Genomic DNA, 19,786 nt, shown 5'->3' with positions numbered 1-19,786 from the left:
GTAAAAGGATGCTGACTGGTTGCAGCTGATGTTTGGACTGGTTTGGAAGCGAGAGCAGAAATTTTATATACCAATTAGGAAGGCCGGTGCCCATGAAAGTATCTATAGAAAATGCATGCAGCAGAAACAGAATGTCTACAAGACAGAGAGTGGAGAGAGACTTTGTTAGAGATGGGCAGTAAAAGGTAATTAATTAACCTGACTTTTTTAAATGGAGTTTAGAAGCCTGAGAGAGGTTATGGAAAGCACTGCCCCACAGGTGGGAACAACATTCCACAGTAGTTCAGATTTGTGATTTATACAGGTAGTTGTTTAGAAGAAAAGTAACACCAAGAGTGAAAGAGAAAATCCAGTTTTTTAGATGCACAGAAAGCAATATTTGTGATGTACTTATGCCAAGAGAAATATCAGAAGTCAAGCAAATCCCTAACAAAGATATGTGATCTTGATTATAAATCTAAGTGTCATCAAAGATAAGCATAGGAGCAGAAGAATCCTTTTTGATATGTCACTGCTGAGTTTTAGAAGGATTGAAAGTTATTGTCTTTCCTCCCACCACTGGGGAATTACCTGGGGATCAACATTTAAAGAATTGGTAGTCACATTTGAGATGTTGAAGCTGTCTGTGCAGGGTTTTCACAAAATGGAAGGCAGAGTACAAGGTGCCATCATCAACAAAACTATGGATAGGATTTCAGGTCAATGGAAGAAGGTCAGTAATATACAAAAGGAAAATAGTGGGGGACACCAGCATTAGTAGAGAAGACTGAGAGCCATCTACCATTATCCACGGTGAGCAGTCAAGAAAACTGGCTACCCAATTACAAAAAACAGTTAATAAATGGAGAGAACAGTGAGCATGATGCCAAGAGCCTAACAGCTACTGCTTGTTGCTTTTCTGACGTTTCACAACACCAGAAAACTAAGAGTTAAAAATTTAAAACCACTCTGAAAATAAATAAATATGGACCAAATTAACACCAATGAACTCCGAGCTTTCACACACATTAAACTACATTTTACTTTAAATAAGTGGCAGCTAGAATAATCAGAAAGCATAATACAAATAAAAGTATATCTTTGTAAAAAATAATCAAATTGCCTACCATTATGAATTTCTTCAAATTTCACCTGGGATTCACCAGTGATTCCAGAGAAAATGTGAATATTTGAAGATGATGCAATAGCAATAGTCCTGCCATCTGGTGATAGAGCTAGTAAGCTGTGAATGCTGACGTTATTGTAAGTTCCAGTCACCATCAAGTATGGTTCTTGGCCTTTCTGATATTCAACTACATATAAAGTAATAAAATTAATTAGAACAAGACTTTAAAAAAAAGGAAATTTTAAGCATAAGCTTAATTTTTAACCATGGAAGATTATGTTACCATAGTAAAGATGGTTTCAACATGTTAACCTGATGTAATGTTAAAATAAAAATGGATATGCGACGGCAAACTTTTTTTTTTTTTATTATTATAGTGCCTAATAACAATAAAAAATAGCAATCCTAAATACACAGGTCACAAAGCTCAATTAGAAAATGAGGTCACTTCTGCCATGAGATATATACTGGGAGTTTTGGTCAAAATGCTTTTCTCATACCACTTGTTACGTTTATACCATTTATCTCTCCAGTATTATATGAGTTTGTGAAGTTGCATGGCGCAAGATAAATAGCAATTAGGTTTACCCATGAAGAAAAAATAATTGCAGTGTGTGATAATATTTGGGGCTTAGAGGGGAACAGGTATCCTGTGTGTTATCAGACACTCAGCCTAAAACACTGATGGATCTAATATCTCTTTATTACAGAAGATTTAGGAGAAGTCCGGTTGGCCTGCCTCCCTAAAATCCACTCATGCACACCTTCTCGATGGTAAGCCCTGTTACTTCACTTAGGTGACAACAAACGTGTACAGTGGTTCTCTTCAAGACGCCTGGTCAGCGTGAAGAGGAAAAGACCAAACCCTCTAGCATACGACAGCACAACAATACAAATGGCCCTCAGTCCCCACCAGTTTTCACTCTCCCTCTTACGGCAGCGAGAGGATCAGAGTGGAAGCAGAGGGTGCTAAGAATCTCTGGGTACGACCAAGCTGCCATGCACGGAAACTGAACTTGGCCTGTTATAACGTAAGATCACTCATCGGTGAAGACAGGATATTAGAGCTGGAAAAGGAATTAGAAAATGTGAATTGGAATATCAACGGTTTGGCTGAAAGAAGAAGAAGAAATGAATCACTTATATCAAGTGGAAATCTGCTGTACACCAATGGAAACAGTGAAAGGAGTGAAGGTGGAGTTGGGTTTCTAGTCCATAAAGATTTTAAAAACGACACTTTGGAATTCAAAAGTACATCACCAAGGGTGTCAAGACTAATACTCAAGATTTCTAAGAGGTACAAGCTAAAGATTATAATGATTTATGCACCAACATCGAGCCATGATGATGAAGATGTTGAAGAAATGTACACCGAAATTGAGTCTTCTAGATGAGCAGAAAACCCACTACACTATTATTATGGGGACTTCAATGCTAAGGTTGGAAAAAGGCAAAACAGCGCAGAAAGAGGAACTATAGGAAATTTTGGAATTGGTGAAAGAAATAAAAGAGGTGAAAGACTTGTGGAATTTGCAGAATTTCAAGGACTGTCAGTAATGAACACTTTTTTCAAGAAAAGGGTGAACAGAAAGTGGACATGGAAGAGTCCAAATGGATTAACAACTAATGAAATTGACTTCATCCTCACTAACAGAAGATATATTGTGAATGATGTTACCGTCCTGAATAAGGTAAATGTTGGAAGTGATCATAGAATGGTAAGATGTACACTTGATATAGATGTAGGAAAGGAAAGGAAAAAACTGACTCGAGTAAACAATACAAAGGTCTTTGAGATAACAGAGGAGGAGAAAAAGCAGTATATACTGGAACTTAAGAACAAGTTTGAGCTTCTGCAGACTGCTCAGGACCAAGATATCGACAAGGAATATTACAACTTTCTGAAAGTGATAAAGCCCAAGAAACCTATAGGGAAAAAGAAATCCAAAGAAGAAAAAATTAGTCAAGAAACACTTGTCATGATGAACCGAAGATGGCAAATAAAGAGCAAGAAAAACACTGACAGGGAGAAAATTGAGTATACTGAGTTATGCAAAGCCATTAGAAAGAGACTCAGAGAGGACATAAGAAGATTTAACACAACAAAAGTAGAACAAGCATTAAGGGAAAACAAAGGATTTAAATCAGCAGCCATGAGCAGTAATACAGAAAGACAAATGATACTAAAACTGAAGAATAGCGATGGTGTACTTATAAACAGCAGAGAAGGCATAATTCAAATAGCAGAAGACTACTATACTACTATAGAGAATTATACAAGGAGCGAGGGAATGATGCCAGCAGTGGGGAAGATGGATTGCAAAGTAGCAACACATACGACCTACCCGATATTCTTCTTGATGAGGTAGAACATGCATTGAAGAAAATGAAGAATCAGAAAGCCCCGGGGGAAGATGAAGTTACTGGAGAGTTGTTAAAATTGGGAGGAAGAGATATAACACAAAAACTGGCAAGGCTCTTCACAAAGTGCATTAGAAAAGGTGTGACGCCTAAGCAGTGGAATAATGCAATCATAGTTTTGCTGCATAAGAATGGAGATAAATCAGAAATTGGAAATTACAGACCAATTAGCTTGTTATCCCACATCTACAAGTTGTTCACAAGGGTCATTACTACCAGATTAGAAAGAATACTTTCTAATCTGTTAGTAAGAGCAAGCTGACTTTAAGACAGGATTCTCAACTATGGATCACCTTCACGTAATATCACAGCTAATGAAGAAAGCAAATGAATATAAAACACCATTATGCCTGGCATTTGTGGATTATGAAAAGGCATTTGACTCCATACAGCATAAGGCAATGTTTTGGGCACTGGAAAGACAAGGCATAGATACCCCACATATTATGATTTTGAAGAAAATATATGAGAGTGCTACCTCCTTTATTAGACTAGACAAAGACAGTAGCAAATTTAAAACCGAGAAAGGAATTCGACAAGGAGACACAATATCTCCGAAGCTGTTTACTGCTGCCCTTGAGGAAGTTTTCAGAAGATTAGACTGGTTGCAGAAAGGAGTCCATGTGAAAGGAGAGTACCTAAACCATTTACGATTTGCAGATGACATTGTGGTCATAAGCCACGATCCCAAAGAATTAGAGGAAAATCTTAATCAGTTATGCACAGTTAGTAAGGATTTTGGACTAAAGATGAATATGGCTAAAACAAAAGTAATGATGAACAAGTATGCCACGGAAAGGAAAATAATGATTGAAGGGGCAGTAATTGAAAAGGTGGAGTCATAATACTTATCTGGGACAAGTTATTAGCTGTAATAATGATAAATGGCTGGAAGTCAAGAGAAGAATAAATTTTGGATGGATAGCATTCAGGAAATATAGTCACATACTGAAGAGCAATATCCCAGTTTCTCTAAAACGTAAAATAATGAATCAATGTATACTCCCCACCATGACTTATGGAAGTGAAACTTGGGCACTCACCAAAAGAATGGAAGAGAAGCTGAGAACTACACAGCGAAGAATGGAACGAATTATATTGAGAATCAGACTGTTAGATAAGGAGAGAAACACATGGATTAGGCAGCAAACTCAAGTAAAGGACATTCTTATCAAAACTGAAGAACTGAAATGGTCTTGGGCAGGACACATAGCTCGAAGACATGATGACAGATGGACTAAGAAAATAACAGAATGGTACCCAAGAGGAGCTAGAAGAAAACCTGGAAGACAAAGGCAGAGATGGATAGATGAAATTCATGAGTTTTTGGGTAGTAAATGGATGGCTGGTGCTCAAAACAGAAGGAACTGGAAAGTTGCCGGAGAGGCCTTCATCCTGCAGTGGACTGAAAATGGATGATGATGATGATAATATTTGAATTCCCCAGGACACTTACACAAAATGTCCAAAATACAATGGCCAGTGAGAGAGAGTCGCACACCAGGTCTCAGAGTGCAGTTTCAAAACAGCAAGTGAAACGTTTTGTTTGATGGGCTTCAATGATAAATATAAACAAAAAAAAAAAAAAGCAGCAGTATGATAAAGGTTTTCCCGAGGCCGCTGGCCAGACTAATACTGTTATTTTTAAAAATGTTTCAATGTAAAAGTTACAATAATATGAGTATCTTGTTGGGAATATAAAGATTTTAATAAATTTTTAAAATTTCTGTTTGTTACCTAAGTATTTTTCTTATCAATTCAAACAATTTTGTTCTCTTATATTTGCCCTACTGTATTTTTCAGAACTGTCACATAGTTTTGTGTCTGGAACATAATAAATGAAACATAAAAAGGCAATTGGTAGAGCAGCCAAATTATCTATTAGGCAGTTCCAAGTAGTTGCAAGGTAAAATCACTCAAGTTTCCCAAGGCCACCTACTTGAAATGTCCAAATGATACAGAGCACATTAGGAAAAGTGTGCTATCTCGCAGAGTTTTAACAAATTAACCATGCATGAACCGAATGGCAGGTTTAAAGCATATGAAAAACTGTAAAGGGTGAGATCCAAATTGTCATGTCTCACTGCAGTTAAATGTTAATCAATGAAGGACAGTTCTATATTTTATAAAATAATCTTTATATTCCAATTTTTATCTTTAGGTTTTTATAGTATGAATCAGAGCTGTACTACTCAATATGTTCTACGTTGATAATAATATTAGTAAAATAATAAGAGGAGTTTACCTCAATATAGTGCGTAGAACACTTCCGTATGATACCCTCCAGAAATTAAAACGGAAAAATCGAAAAAATCAACAACTTACCGGTACATTAGAGTAAAATATAAATAATTAGAATAGAATATAAATAATTAAATAATCAATTTAACACAATTCAAATCAATTTAAAACAATTAAAAATCAAATTAACGCAATTAAAAGAATCTAACGAAAATATTCAAAACGATTTTCCTTCCTGAAGCTGACAACGCTTTTCGACCATATGTCGTGATCACAGGAATGAAAATTACTGAATCGGGTTAAACCTGATACTTAAATAGAGATTTGTCTTCGCGCATGCGCGTAAAGGTCCACGCATCGGGGATCAAATATGGCCGCCGAACATTAACCGAATTCTCGTGTAATTTAATTTCAACGGTTTCTGCAATTAATAGTCGCGTATAATTACGTTGAATGTTAAGTATTTTGGCTTCATTAAATAAAAAAGTATGTTTTTCGTTAATGGCATGAAAGACTAATTCTGGCGCTGCTGAACGAGAAGCACGAACCGAGGCTTCATGTTGATTTACACGAATATTAAGAGAAAATCGGGTTGAACCCTGATAAGACGAGTCGCAATCACTGCAAGAAATGTTGTATACCAGATCATTAATTTGTGTTGCGAACGTTGAAAGAACCGAGCGACTGTTCAGTATAGTGTGTAACTTCCATATTGGCCTAGCTACAATTTTAAATTCGGTTATCTTTAAAGAATCTGTTAAGCTGTTTGTGCCACTGTTTAACATATGGGACAGAAATAAAGTAATTTTTGATATTACTATTGTTGATTGGTGTAGTATTTAGTATCCTATCCTTAGCTTGTACCCTAATTCGGTTTATTGTGGTAATGGAATAACCCCTGTTTAAGAATCTGCTAGTTAATATTTGTATTTCTGAGTCTAAAGCAGATTCCGTCGTTGAATATTTATAGGCATTAAGAAATTGATTAAAGATAATCGATACAGAAGTGTTCTATGTACTATATTGAGGTAAACTTCTCTTATTATTTTACAAATATTGATATCACCATATAACGTATTGAGCGTTACAGCTCTGGTTCATACTATCTAAGGTGCCTCCGTGGCCAGATGGGCAGGAGCAGCAGTGCGTAGCACATGCTTCTTGATTAGACTGGAGTTCGAGCCCATGAGCCACCAAATACGGAGGATGCGGAAAAGGTCAGGGAATGACCACCGCATATCCCTGGAGCAGTTTTATGGCCTTAGTTGCTAATGCTCCTAAAAACCAAACAACAACAACATCATACTATCTAATTCATTTTTTTCCTTTAAGAGTTGTCTACTCTTAAAAATATTATTCCCAGTTGCATTTAGTCTTACTTAAACATTATCATGTACACCTTTTGTCACCTCTCATATTATGAGATTATCTTCACAACTGGGTTGTCATGTTTGCAATACCAAGATGTCTGCTCACTTTGGTCTTGGCGCATTATACCCCTAGTTGCTAATGCGCCAATAAAATCCAAAATCAAATCAAATCAAAGCCTGCTCACTCAATGAAAGGCCAACAAGCCTTGAAACAGTGCTGTCTGGGTGGTGGTGACCACTGAGAATAAGTAACAATAGTTCTATTGTTACTAATAAGACTATAACAATAGTCCTATTAGTAACAATAGTCTCTATTAGTGAAGTGTTACTTATTCGAAGTTGTGCAATACATGGTAACTCATTGGGAAGGATGAGCACAATATGAGATACAGTTGAATGATGCCCTTTACACTATTATTGTAGTTTTTTCATTTTAGAGTTGTCTATGGTGTTTTTACACCATTATTATATAAAAAACTAATATTAGTAAAATAATAAGAGGAGTTTACCTCAATATAGTGCGTAGAACACTTCCGTATGATACCCTCCAGAAATTAAAACAGAAAAATTGTATAGACTGCCAAAAATTCATAAGACAGAAGTACCCTTGAGACCTATAGTTTCATTTATAGGGAGTCCTTCCTATGCGCTATCAGGGTATTTGGCCAAATTAATTGCACCCATAGTGGAGCAGTCCGAGTATGTTGTTAAGGACAGTAGAGAGTTTGTGAATTTTGTGGGGAATTTGACTATAAATGATGATGAGAGCATGATCTGTTTTGATGATGTATCTTTATTTACATGTATTCCTATTAATCATGCAGTATATTGTGTAAAAATGGCATTGACCAGGGATGCCTCACTTGGTAATAGATCACTACTCGGTGTGGAAGATATTTGTACCGGGGTAGAATTATGTCTAGCTAGCACTACCATGTTATTTCAAGGAACTATGTATAAGCAGGTTCGCGGTGCCACCGTGGCCAACTTGGCCATGGAGGAGTTGGAAAGTAGGGTTTTTAGTGGGTGTTCGTTTCCTATCAGGAATTGGAGAAGATACGTTGATGATACCTTTGCCCTGGTCCAGAAGGGGAGGGAGGATGATGCCGTTTGTTGGCTTAATAGCTTCTCCCAATTTATACAATTTACCTCAGAGGCAGAAACGGGCGGTACTCTGTCGTTTTTGGATGTATTGGTCTCTAGGGTGGGTTCTAGGCTTAAGACGTCAGTTTTTAAAAAACCCATGTGTAGAGGTAAATACACCCACTATAATTCAGCACAAGCTGGACAATACAAGAATAGTGTAGCAAAAGCTTTATTTGACAGAGTAAGATCACACTGTACCACTTCTGCGAATAAAGAGAAAGAAATTTAGCGTGTCACGGCAGAACTTAGAAAGTGCGGATACCTCCAGAGGATCCTGGATAGATATAGTAGAGGGGTGTCTGAGCGTAGGGAGTCATTCGTACCGGTAGCTACCGCATACATCCCCTACTATCCGGGCCTTACTGAGCATCTGGCAAGAATTTTACGGGGTTATAAGACACACTGTGTACAGCTTCCTGGGCGGAGGCTGTGCACAGCTGTGTCTCAGGTCAAAGACTGTATACCAAAAGATCTCAGTAGTGGAGTTATTTATAGAATAGAATGCCCGGATTGTGGGGAGTGTTATGTGGGGGAAACAAAACGACGGCTTAGGGATCGGCTGGGGGAACATTTAAATGCTATAAGAACCGCTGATTACAGTAAGTCTGCTGTGGCCGAACGTTTTTGGGAGAAGCAGCATCAAATCTCCCCGGAGGACGCTATTATTTTGGATCGTACACACGGATACTGGGAGCGCAAATGGCTCGAGGGTTTACGGATTGGTTCATCCAGTAAGAATACCATGAATAGAGATAGAGGCATGCGTATTCATCCTATTTTTGAAACAATTGTATTAAGTTCGGATGAACGATTTTATTTGCCATGTACCCGAGACATTTCCGCTTCCGGTTCTGACCATGTGCCGATTGAACCACGTGGAGAAATACCACGTGTGGAGGTACCGTGAACCTGCTATTTAAGGAGATGTTGCAGAAAGTTATATTACTGTTGAAGAAGAGAGCTGACGCTCTTGAAAGCTCCAGGCTTTTAATTTTATATTTTAGCTTATTTTATGGTAAACGATCTTTTATTACAGTTTTTAGTATTCCGCAGTATACAATTATTAGTTTATTGTAAATAATTTGTTTTTATACTATTTGTAAAAATTTTAGTTACAGTAAATTTTGTTCAATGGTCGGTGTATGAGTTTATTTCCTAGATATGGAGTTGTGAATATTAATATCACCAAGGAAAATTACCGCACTGTTAAGAAAGTTGGACTGGAGAAAGTCAAGTTGCAAAGGGAGGAAGTCAAAGAGTTTAAAGTGATTAGTGCAGTTGGGAGAACGGTAGAGACACAGATGAATATGACAAAATGAGATAGAGAGAAAGATTTTAAGCCAGAGAAGATCAAATAGAGGTGATTCTTAATTACCAAGTCTCTGACAGGGAATATCAGAATGGACATATGCAAAAGTACCACCTCGGAGGCGAAAGGAATCATACAGAGAATAATTTGGGCAACTGAGATAAGCAGCGGTTGAATCAACCGATAACTGAGATTCTGTCAGAAAAAGTACGTGGGGTTTGGCAGACTGTAAGTGGAAATGGACATCCTTGCAATTCGAAATAAGACCACGTGTATTTTGCGAAATGAACTAAAAAGTGTTTTGGAGGTTTAGATATTTTCACAGATAAGCTAACTCTATTAGTTTGACAATTCATGGTGAATTGTCAAACTAATTCTTATGAATTGTCAAACAATTAGTTTGACAATTCATAAGAAAAAGTGGGATGGCACCTGCTGAATGAAGTAATGAAAATTTTGGATATGGCATGCACGTGGTAAGAATATACCCAGATCCTTGAAATAACGTGGTCTCGACAATGCCCTTCCCACATACACACTACTCAGACTCCCTCCAATCACTATCTGGCAGCTGGTCGACCAGGCTAGCCAGGTAGGTAAAGTGCCTGCCTGGTAACCCAAAGGTCGTGGTTTCGATTCCCGCCTCAGGCTTGGATCACAGTAAAATGCAAAAACTTTGGGAGGTGCGATATGGCCATAGAAGCTGATGCGCCAACAACTAAAAAAAAAAAAAAAAACTATCTGACAGACTACAGGGAGCAAGATTATACACTAGTTGATCAGGAAGCCTCCTACAGAGTTACCAATAGGTTCAGTCCGGTGAACTAACTAGCAGCCAGCCTGCGAACACCGTTTTAGAGCTGTACCCTCGAAATGTAAGGAAGTTTGGATCTCGCTATGGTGTTCATATCCTCAAAAGACATCAATCATTGTGGGACTGGAACTTTGCTCTGGAGACTAAACATGGGTTTCACCACTTCAAGCTTCCAATAAGCAATGTAGTGGTATTGCACTGGTTGATGAGAGTCATCTACCACCTAGTATTGCCTGGTAACACAGAGGGATGGCATTTCTCCATGTGGTGTGGGTACCACACCTAGACTCCTGCCTACATTGGTTCATACCTGGGTCACCTGTAGTGTGTTTACGCATGGGAGTTATACCCAAGATTACTAACAGTCCCACATTGTAAAGGTGCAAGGACTTCACCAAAATTAGGTCTTCTTTGGTGTCTTCAGTGTAAAATTTGGCTTCAGTGTAACCAGAATATCAATTCCATCTGGGTTTTAGACTCCCAGGTAGCAAGCACAGATTGTGTGGCATATCTGAGAGAATGTCTGTGAAAGCCTCAAGGACCAGTGGAATGTTTGCAATAGCCTCCAGGAACTTGTGGGAAAATGGAAACACACACACACACACTGATTTATTTCCTCCAGTAAGAATAACGCACTGCTGCTCCTGCCCAATTGTGGGCAGGAGCAGCAGTGCGTAGCACACGCTTCTTGATTAGACTAGGGTTTGAACCCGTGACCACGAAATACGTAGGATGCGGAAGGTCAGGGAATGTCTGTTTGTCTGTTATTTGGTTTTTAGGAGCATTAGCAACTAAGGCCATACTGCTCCGGGATGCGGTGGTCATTCCCTGACCTTTCCGCATCCTCCGTATTTGGTGGTGACGGGCTCGAACCCGGGTCTAATCAAGAAGCGTGTGCTACGCACTGCATCAGGGAATGACCACCGCATATCCTCAGCCCTGATAAAGGGTGAGGGTTAGCATCTGGCCGTAAAAATTGCATGCCAAAACAATAACAACACTGACCCCATATATAATGGGAAAAAGCAAGGAAAAAAACAAAAAAAAAAAAAAAAAAAATGAACAAGGGTTTATATATAAGCTGAACGTCTGCACACTTAATGTACTATACTTGCTTTTTTGGCACCCTCAACCTGTTTTTTTGCATACTATTAAAAATAATGAAAACTTTTTAAAATACTTAAACACTGAAAGCAATGTGCCAATAAAAAAGCAGATGAAACACGGAAATTAAAAAAAAACGCGAGGAAAGCAAGCAAAGTGAGCTGTAAAGAGTGACCTTTCTACTATCAGGGCTTTGAGTTCAATATGAAATAAACAAAACTCACTTCTATTAAATAAACAGATTGCACCATTTGTGGTTTCTAGAATTAACCGCTATCATTTATGTGGGAAAGCATATTAAATAGGAGCACCATAAATAATGAAAAATGCATGGTACTTCATAGGATTGACTATGGGACCAGAAGAGAGGTGAGGAGAGAAGATAGCAGCATTATTAAGGGATTTTACCATATTTTAATTCCTAAGATCTTTAGCATTAGTACATGCATATGATGCAAGAAAGCAAGCTTATACAGCATCAGCTGAGAGAAGAAAAAAAAAAAAAAACAATCCCTGATGATAAAAGAAAAGGTACTATTTCTTAGACAGCAGAGTCATGTGATGAGAATTTAATTATGATGTTTCACTAAAAAGAAATTTTATTAAACTTGAAACATTTAGATTTTATTTATATACAACAAAGGAAAGTTAGAAAGCCCTATAAGTTTCAAATATCAATTTCCTGACAATAAAAAGAAGCTTCTTAAAAATCTTTTCCGAAATGTCTTCTAGTTTTTAAAAGTTAGCATTAGCATTAGCATTAGTAGAGGCATTTGATGCAAGAAAGCAAGCTTATGCAGCATCAGCCAAAAAAAAAAAAAAAAAAAAAAAAGTAACATAAATAAATAAAAATAACCACTTCCACTTCACCCCTCTGTTCGTTCGAAATACCTGTCCAGCTGAGCCTTAAACTTATTTAGGCTATCAACTTCCACGACAAGGGATGGAAGTCTGTTCCACCCACCAACCACCCGCTGGCTAAAGGCAAATTTCCGCACATCTATCCTACATCTGTCTTTCCTCAATTTGAATTTATGCCCTCTCAGGTGATTTTTCTGAGCTAGAGGAAGAATCCCATCAGCATTGAGCATGCTCAAACCATTCAAGGCTTTGTACACCTCTATCAGATCACCCCGCTGGTGCCTAGTTTCCAGACACTGTAATTTGCAAAATTTAAGCCTTTCTTCGTAAGAGAACCCCTTTGTCCCATTCACCAATCTAGTTGCCCTTCTCTGTACTCGTTCCAGCAGCTCTACATCCTTCCTGAAATGAGGCCTCCAGGCCTGTATACAGTACTCTAGGTGTGGCCTGGCCATTGCCTTATACAAGGGAATAATCACCTCCTTATCCCTGCTAGAAAAATTCCTATATATCATTGACAATACACCATGAGCTACTCTTGCAGCTCGTCTGCACTGCTCAGAGAACTTCATATCTGCCTGCACCACCACCCCCAGGTCCCTTTCATTCTCTACCACTGTCAGTGTAGTACCACAGAGTTGATACGTTGCTCTGGGGTTGCTGTTTCCCATATGTAGTACTTTACATTTGTCAATGTTAAACTTCATTTGCCACCGCGAAGCCCATCTGCTCAACCTTTCCAAATCCTGTTGCAGCAGCATAGTGTCAGTAGTGTCCTTGACAACCCTGCCAACCTTCGTATCGTCTGCAAACTTGGACATTAAGCCTGATATACCATCATCAATATCATTTATAAATACAGAAAACAATAAAGGCCCCAATACTGAACCCTGAGGGACTCCACTAATAACATTAGTCCACGATGAGCAGTGTCCATTGATTACCACTCTCTGTCTTCTCCCCCTCAACCACCCCTTTATCCATAGCAGCAACTTGCCTCCAATGCCACACTGCTCCAATTTGTGCAGCAGTCTTCCATGTGCAACAGTATCAAAAGCCTTTCTAAGATCCAAGTATATAATATCAAAGTTATTCCCTGCATCCAGTTCTTTTGTGACTGCATCATAGTATCCAATCAAATTGGTCAGGCAAGACTTCCCCTTAACAAAACCATGCTCTGTCCTAGCTATAACTGAAGTCTTGTCTAGATGATCCTGCAGTGCTTCTTTCACCAGTGCCTCCATTAATTTTCCGGGAACAGAAGTTAAACTCACAGGTCTATAATTACTTGTGTCAGCCTTTGATCCCCCTTTGTGAATTGGGGTCACATTTGCACATCTCCAGTCAATGGGTACCTCCCCTGAGTCCAAGGAAGCTCTCATAATTATGGCTAAGGGTTTGCTTACCTCCTTTGCTGCCTCCTTTAATATAACTGGATAGATCCCATCCACCCCAGGTGCCTTTCTTGTGTTTATCTTCAACAATTTCTCCTCCACTTTGCTCTCAGTTATTACAAGATTCTCAGTTATTACAAGTTGAATACACCTCTGGCATTCCCCTCGCTGAATAACTCCTCATGTGTGAATGTCGATGCAAAATATTCATTTAGTTTGTTAGCTACCCGAGCAGGGTCATCAACAGTTGACCCATCGATCTCAAGTGGACCAATCTGATTCATCCCCTTCCTTCTAGAGTTTACATAAGTAAAGAACTCTTTGCTGTTTTTCTTCGCATCCCTTGCCAAGGATCTCTCGTAATCTGCCTTCGCCTGCCTAACCTCCTTTGTAACTTGGTTACAGATCAACTTGTATCTATCAAGTTAGATAAATCATTTAAAGTTCTTTTTTCCACACTGTTATTAGTGTTAGCCTCAGTAGAGGCGTATTGTGCAAAAAGGATAGGTGGAATAGGAACAGGGTATGTCTGCCAGGGGCAAAAATGATGACGTTGTAGAACAGATATTATCTTCTAAGGGCACAAAGGGTGATATTGTTGTATACATTGGCACTAATGATATTAAGAGTAGGAGATCTGCAGACTTACTTAACAAGCCTCAATGCTGATGAGATACTTCCACCTGCTGAGATTAAGAACCTGAAGGGGCATAGATTCAAACTGAGGAAAGACAGTTGTAGAAAAAATGTGCAGAAGTTTGCCTTTAGCCAGCAGGTAGTTGATTGCTGGAACAGACTTCCATCTGGAAGTTGATAGCTTAAATAAATTTAAGGCTGAACTAGACAAACATCTGGAGTGATCGGATGGGTGAAATGGGAAGGTTTTTTTTGGCTGATGTTCTATAAGCTTGCTTTCTTGCATCATATGCCTCTGCTAATGCTAAGTACAGGTCAATGTTGAAAAAAGTGGCGAGTTAGGATAAATTTGAAAGTGTCTGCAATTCTGCCCAGACATGATAGGAGGGAGTATATGATGAGAGCTTTGTCAATCAGTTTGGCCCTTGAGAGACTGTGCAAGGCTCATGGGGTATAATTTTTCTCAGTGTGGTCTGTGCTTGTTAAAGGAGTCAGGAAGATGTGTATGCCACCATGCTACTCTGAATGGTCAAGTTGAATGTACCTTGCGGCGAAGAATATACACGCCTTTTCCTGTTTCTGCAAATGTATTCAGGAATCAGTCTGAAATGGTGAAATCAAAGAAAATTTATAAGTTTCCTCAGATACAAGAAATGACAAAGGATTTGACGCGTACTGGCTTACATGCTTAAAACATAAGGATTCGATGCACACTTGCTTAGGACAAAACACGCACTATATTTCTTTTGAACAGCTAGGGAAAACTTAAAATTCACATACCAATTTAGGAAATGAAAATTAAAAGACAAATTCAGGTATGCATTAGTTTCAGGTTTGTGGTTGAGAATTTTTTAGAGAACAATAAAGATCTGGACTACCAGACTAAAGCTGAAAATATTTGGCAAACTTCAAGAAGTTGGGCAGCAACATAATTGTCACAGTACATTTTTACACTTCCAAATTTGAAAGTGTAAAAGTGATGAACAGGGTGACAGGTTTAAACAAGATATTAAACACATGGAGATGAGATACCAGGGGAGTTGAATTGTCAACATCAGGGCTGATATTTGCTGGATACTGAAGAGGTACTGTAGAGTAGAAGAATCTGCAAGAAAATCAAAGAAACAAAACAATAATAATGAATGTTTGACCGAATTTTTATAGCAAAAAGGGAATTTTTAGTGTACTTTTTAATATTCTGCCCTTTTCAGTAATATTTTATAGAGACGATAATGGATTGTCCAAAACTTTTCGGGAAAATATCAGGCAATAAAAACTGTGCTACTAATTGTAAAATTTTCACAACAGGTAGAGCTAGTAAAAAATAAAATTTGAAGTATAAGAGAAAGAAAATTCATAAAGGATTTCAAAACATGAAATGTTATAATAATGATGCCTAATTACAAATTTCAGTTTGTCTTAAAATTCAGCTGTAGTAATAATGTAAATTCACTAAACAATGTCCTAGTTTGAAATTTTTATAGTTTGATGCTTTCTGCCCTAAAATTTTATTAGTAAATAAATCAATAACTTACTATTTGTATTCCACAATTTCCAAGTTCCATCTTTAGAAACAGATGCCATCCTAGAATACAGATAAAATAATTAAATAACCATGAATTGCTTACGACTGCTGTTAATAGAAAAACCAGGTGAACTCCACACCACCAGCAAATAGTTTCTGATTTGTTTGATAATATGACTATGAACAAAACTGAACAACTTGAACAGTTAATTAAATGTTATTATAAATGGCAGAAACACGCAACAAATCAATTTTACATAGTACAGTCAATCTTCGTATAACACGTGTTTACATTACACGAATTCGATCATACACGATTTATAAATAGGGGAACGATATCTTATATAACACAAACTGAATTCGCTTATGCACGATTCACGTTTGTGTTTACAAGAAGTGGCAGTCGAACGTGGAATCACCCCAACCGAACGCAACACGATAGGAATGAAGAGAAGATTCTGGAAATGTATTTATGTTTTTTATATCAGCGAAGGGGAAACACATTTCACCATAATAACGTAAAAACCAACACAATTCCAGCTATCGGTATTATTGCAAATGCAATTAATTTGAGTTTACTACCAGTTTATAACAGATTCCACTAGCAGAAACGCAACTGGAAATTGTTTTTATTGTTTTATGGTAGGAACCCCTAGAAATGTGCTTTAGTAAAATGTGAGGTGTTAATAGTGTATCTCTGCCTTTACGGTGTTTGTTTATTCAGTTGCTACACGCACGCATGCAGCTTTGTTTATGTGTATCAAGCGTGCCTCCTCGTTTTGTAATTGTGATTTATTCCCTAAAAATGAGTAAAATGCTTAAAAAGGTCTGAAAAGGAAGCGTCCTGGTGAAGACACTGCAGATTCAGAGAGAAAAAGAAAAGCAATATCGATAAACAGAGGCGGACTGAGTCAAAAATTCTTACCCAGGAAAATTTATAATGGCCTCATACTATGGTTTATGGCCAAAATCACACCGGCCTCCAGCCCACCGGGGTTTCCCTGGTAAGGCTTATGGCCAGCCGGCCTCTGTCGATGGAGAGAAAATATGAAATTGTAAAATGCTTTGAGTGAAATGAAAGACTATGTGATATTGCACGTACTACAGACCTAAATGAGGCAACACTGAGAATTACAAAGCATGCAGAGAAAATAAAAACAACTTTCATAGCAAGAACAACTCAAAGTGTAATTAAAATCCATTAGATTAAGACACAAAGAATTGTAAGAGATGGAACAGCTGTTTGGATCATCTGTTTGGATCGAAAATCAAAAAAAAAACAAGTTTGCTTACGATAGAAGCAAAAGCATTAGCAATATTTTATTACATAATAGTTGTAATAAAATACGTAAGTATTTTACTACAATTATTTATTGTGTTTGGTAATGTTTTGGTTAAAAATGTGTGTTCAATCTTGGGTGGTCGGCACCTAACCCTATTTTTCCCATAGGCCCTGTTGTTGAATATTGCACGATTTTGCATTGCACGATGGTTTCTAGGAACACAACTATCGTGCTATACGAGGACTAACTGTATCTGCCATCAAAAATGAAATCTATATCTCTCACTCTCTATTTTTATAATTTATCTAATAATCATAATACGGTGGTACCTTGGATTGCGAGTAACTTGGTCTGCGAGTGTTTTGCAAGACGAGCAAAAATTGTTAATAAATTTTAAATTGATAAACGAGCGAGGTCTTGCAATACGAGTACAGTCAGTCCTCGTATAACACGTGTTTGCACTACATAAATTCGATCATACACGATTTATAAATACGGGAACAATATCTTATATAACACGAACCGAATTCGTTTTTTTGCACGATTCGCCTTTGTGTTTACAAGAAATGGCAGTCGAATGCAGAATCACCCCAACTGAATGCAACACGATAGGAATGAAGAGAAGATTCTGAAAATGTATTTAGGTTTTTTTATGTCAGTGAAGAGAAAACACATTTTTTTTTTTTTTTTTTATGTAAACCCCAAACACAAGAGGTATTAGAATCTATAGTACTTAGTACTGTGCTTAGGTTGGAGGTTGAAAAGGTGAAAGAAGATATTTGTTGACATTGGATTTGAACTCCTGTAGATTGTAATTTTCAGGAAATACGTATGAAGGAAGGTTGTTCCAGAAAACGGCACATGAATGAATAAATAAATGAGGAAGATGAAAAGTTGGTTCTGTGAGTTTGAAGTCGGACAGTAAATGGATGTTGGCTGGTGGCAGCACGTGTTCAGACTTTTTTCAAAGAGAGAGAGTGGGAATTATAGAAGCCAATTCAGAAGAACAGTGCCCATGGAAATATCTGTAGAAGAGAAAAGCAGCAGAAACAGGATGTCCATGAGACTCTGTTAGCGATGAATCACAAATTAACCTAATTGCCCTCTTCTGAAAGGAATCAAGAAGCCTGAGAGAGGTTTTCAGGGTACCACCACAGATATGAGAACAATATTCCATGGTAGGGCGAATTTGTGATTTGTACACAGTGAACAGCTGTTTGGAAGAAAAGTAACGCAGAGAGTGAAAGAGAAAACCAAGTTTTTTAGATGCAGAGGAAGCAATATTTGTAATGTGCTTGTGCCAAGAGAGATTAGAAGTCAGGGTAATCCCCAAAAGAGATATATCATTTTGCCTAGAAATTGGAGTGTAACAAAAGATAAGCACAGGAGCAGAAGAATCCTTTTTTGCGAGATATAAGACAAGACTGAGTTTTAGAAGGATTGAAATCAATTAAGTTGTCATTGACCCACCGGTGAATTACCTGGAGATCGTCATTTAAGGAATTGGTAGCAGATTTTTGAAAAGTTGAAGCTGATCGAGCAGGCAAGGTTTATCAAAATTGAAAGTGGAATGCAATGTGCTATCATCAGCAAAACTATGGATAGGATTTCCAGTCAATGGAAGAAGGTCATTAATATACAAGAGGAAAAGAGTGGGGGAAAGAACTGAGCCATGGGAGACACCGGCATTAGTGGAGAAGTTAGAAGACAGAGAGCCATCTACCATCACCCTCAGTGAGCGATCAGAGAGAAAACTGGATAACAAATTACAAAAACAGTTGAAACCATAAGATGGAAGCTTGTTTAGAAGACCTTTATGCCAAACACGATCAAAAGCCTTTGAGATGTCAAGAGCAACTACTTGTGTTTCACTGAACCTTTCCATTGAAGTAGTACATAAATGGGTAACATAAGCCAGAATATCACCAGTGGATCAACACTGACGGAATTCATACTGGCAATCGTTGATCAGACGGAAGGTTTCTAAGTAGTTTAAGAGTTGGCGGTTAATTGATTTCTCCATTACTTTAGAAAGAGTAGAAGTAATTTCGTTGGGACGATAATTGGATATGAGAGATTTGTCACCTTTTTTAGGAACTGGCTGGATATGAGCAACTTTCCAAACAGAAGGAAAAACACCTTTGGAATATGAAAGCGAAAAAAGGTGGCAAAGAACAGGAATAAGTTCAGGAGCACAGGTTTTGAGAACAAGTGGATAAATACCATTGGGAGCTGGAGCTTTCTTAGCATCAAGATTCGTAAAAACCCTTCTGACATCCTTTTCATAGAAGACCACAGGAGGCATTGAATGGAGTGTGTTTGAATGGTGGGAGGTGTTTTAACAAGATCATTAATACATGAGTTGGAAGGAAAATGGGATACTAGAAGGTAGCTTTATCCTTGGCTGAAATGACAACAGAACCATCTGTTCTGTTGTCACTTCAGCAAATAATAGAAGTGGTTTTAATAGAAGTGGGAGCAGAGATGGGCAAAAGTTGCAGCCAATAGCTTTGGCAAGAGACCAGAATGCTTGACTACCATTAGGGCAAGAAGCAAGTTTTCTACTCTTAGCCTGTT

General features: G+C 38.0%; 1 protein-coding gene across 1 annotated transcript in view; it reads right to left on the bottom strand.

Annotated features, from left to right (window-relative positions):
* LOC150085126 (transducin beta-like protein 2) overlaps positions 1-19,786 on the bottom strand; it is a 216,011-nt gene that overhangs the window by 46,731 nt on the left and 149,494 nt on the right. Inside the window, exons 7-8 of the mRNA XM_090373042.1 lie at positions 15,937-15,986; positions 1,107-1,292 (exon numbers count right to left, since the gene is read on the bottom strand). Of these exons, the coding sequence (XP_090229168.1) occupies positions 1,107-1,292; positions 15,937-15,986 (236 nt within the window). The remainder of the gene's footprint in view (positions 1-1,106; positions 1,293-15,936; positions 15,987-19,786) is intronic.

This window comes from Mastigoproctus giganteus, chromosome 5 (genome assembly GCF_048544385.1).
Source record: "Mastigoproctus giganteus isolate SK-2022 chromosome 5, ASM4854438v1, whole genome shotgun sequence".
NCBI classification, from domain to species: domain Eukaryota; kingdom Metazoa; phylum Arthropoda; class Arachnida; order Uropygi; family Thelyphonidae; genus Mastigoproctus; species Mastigoproctus giganteus.
This window is presented reverse-complemented; position numbering and strand designations above follow the sequence as displayed.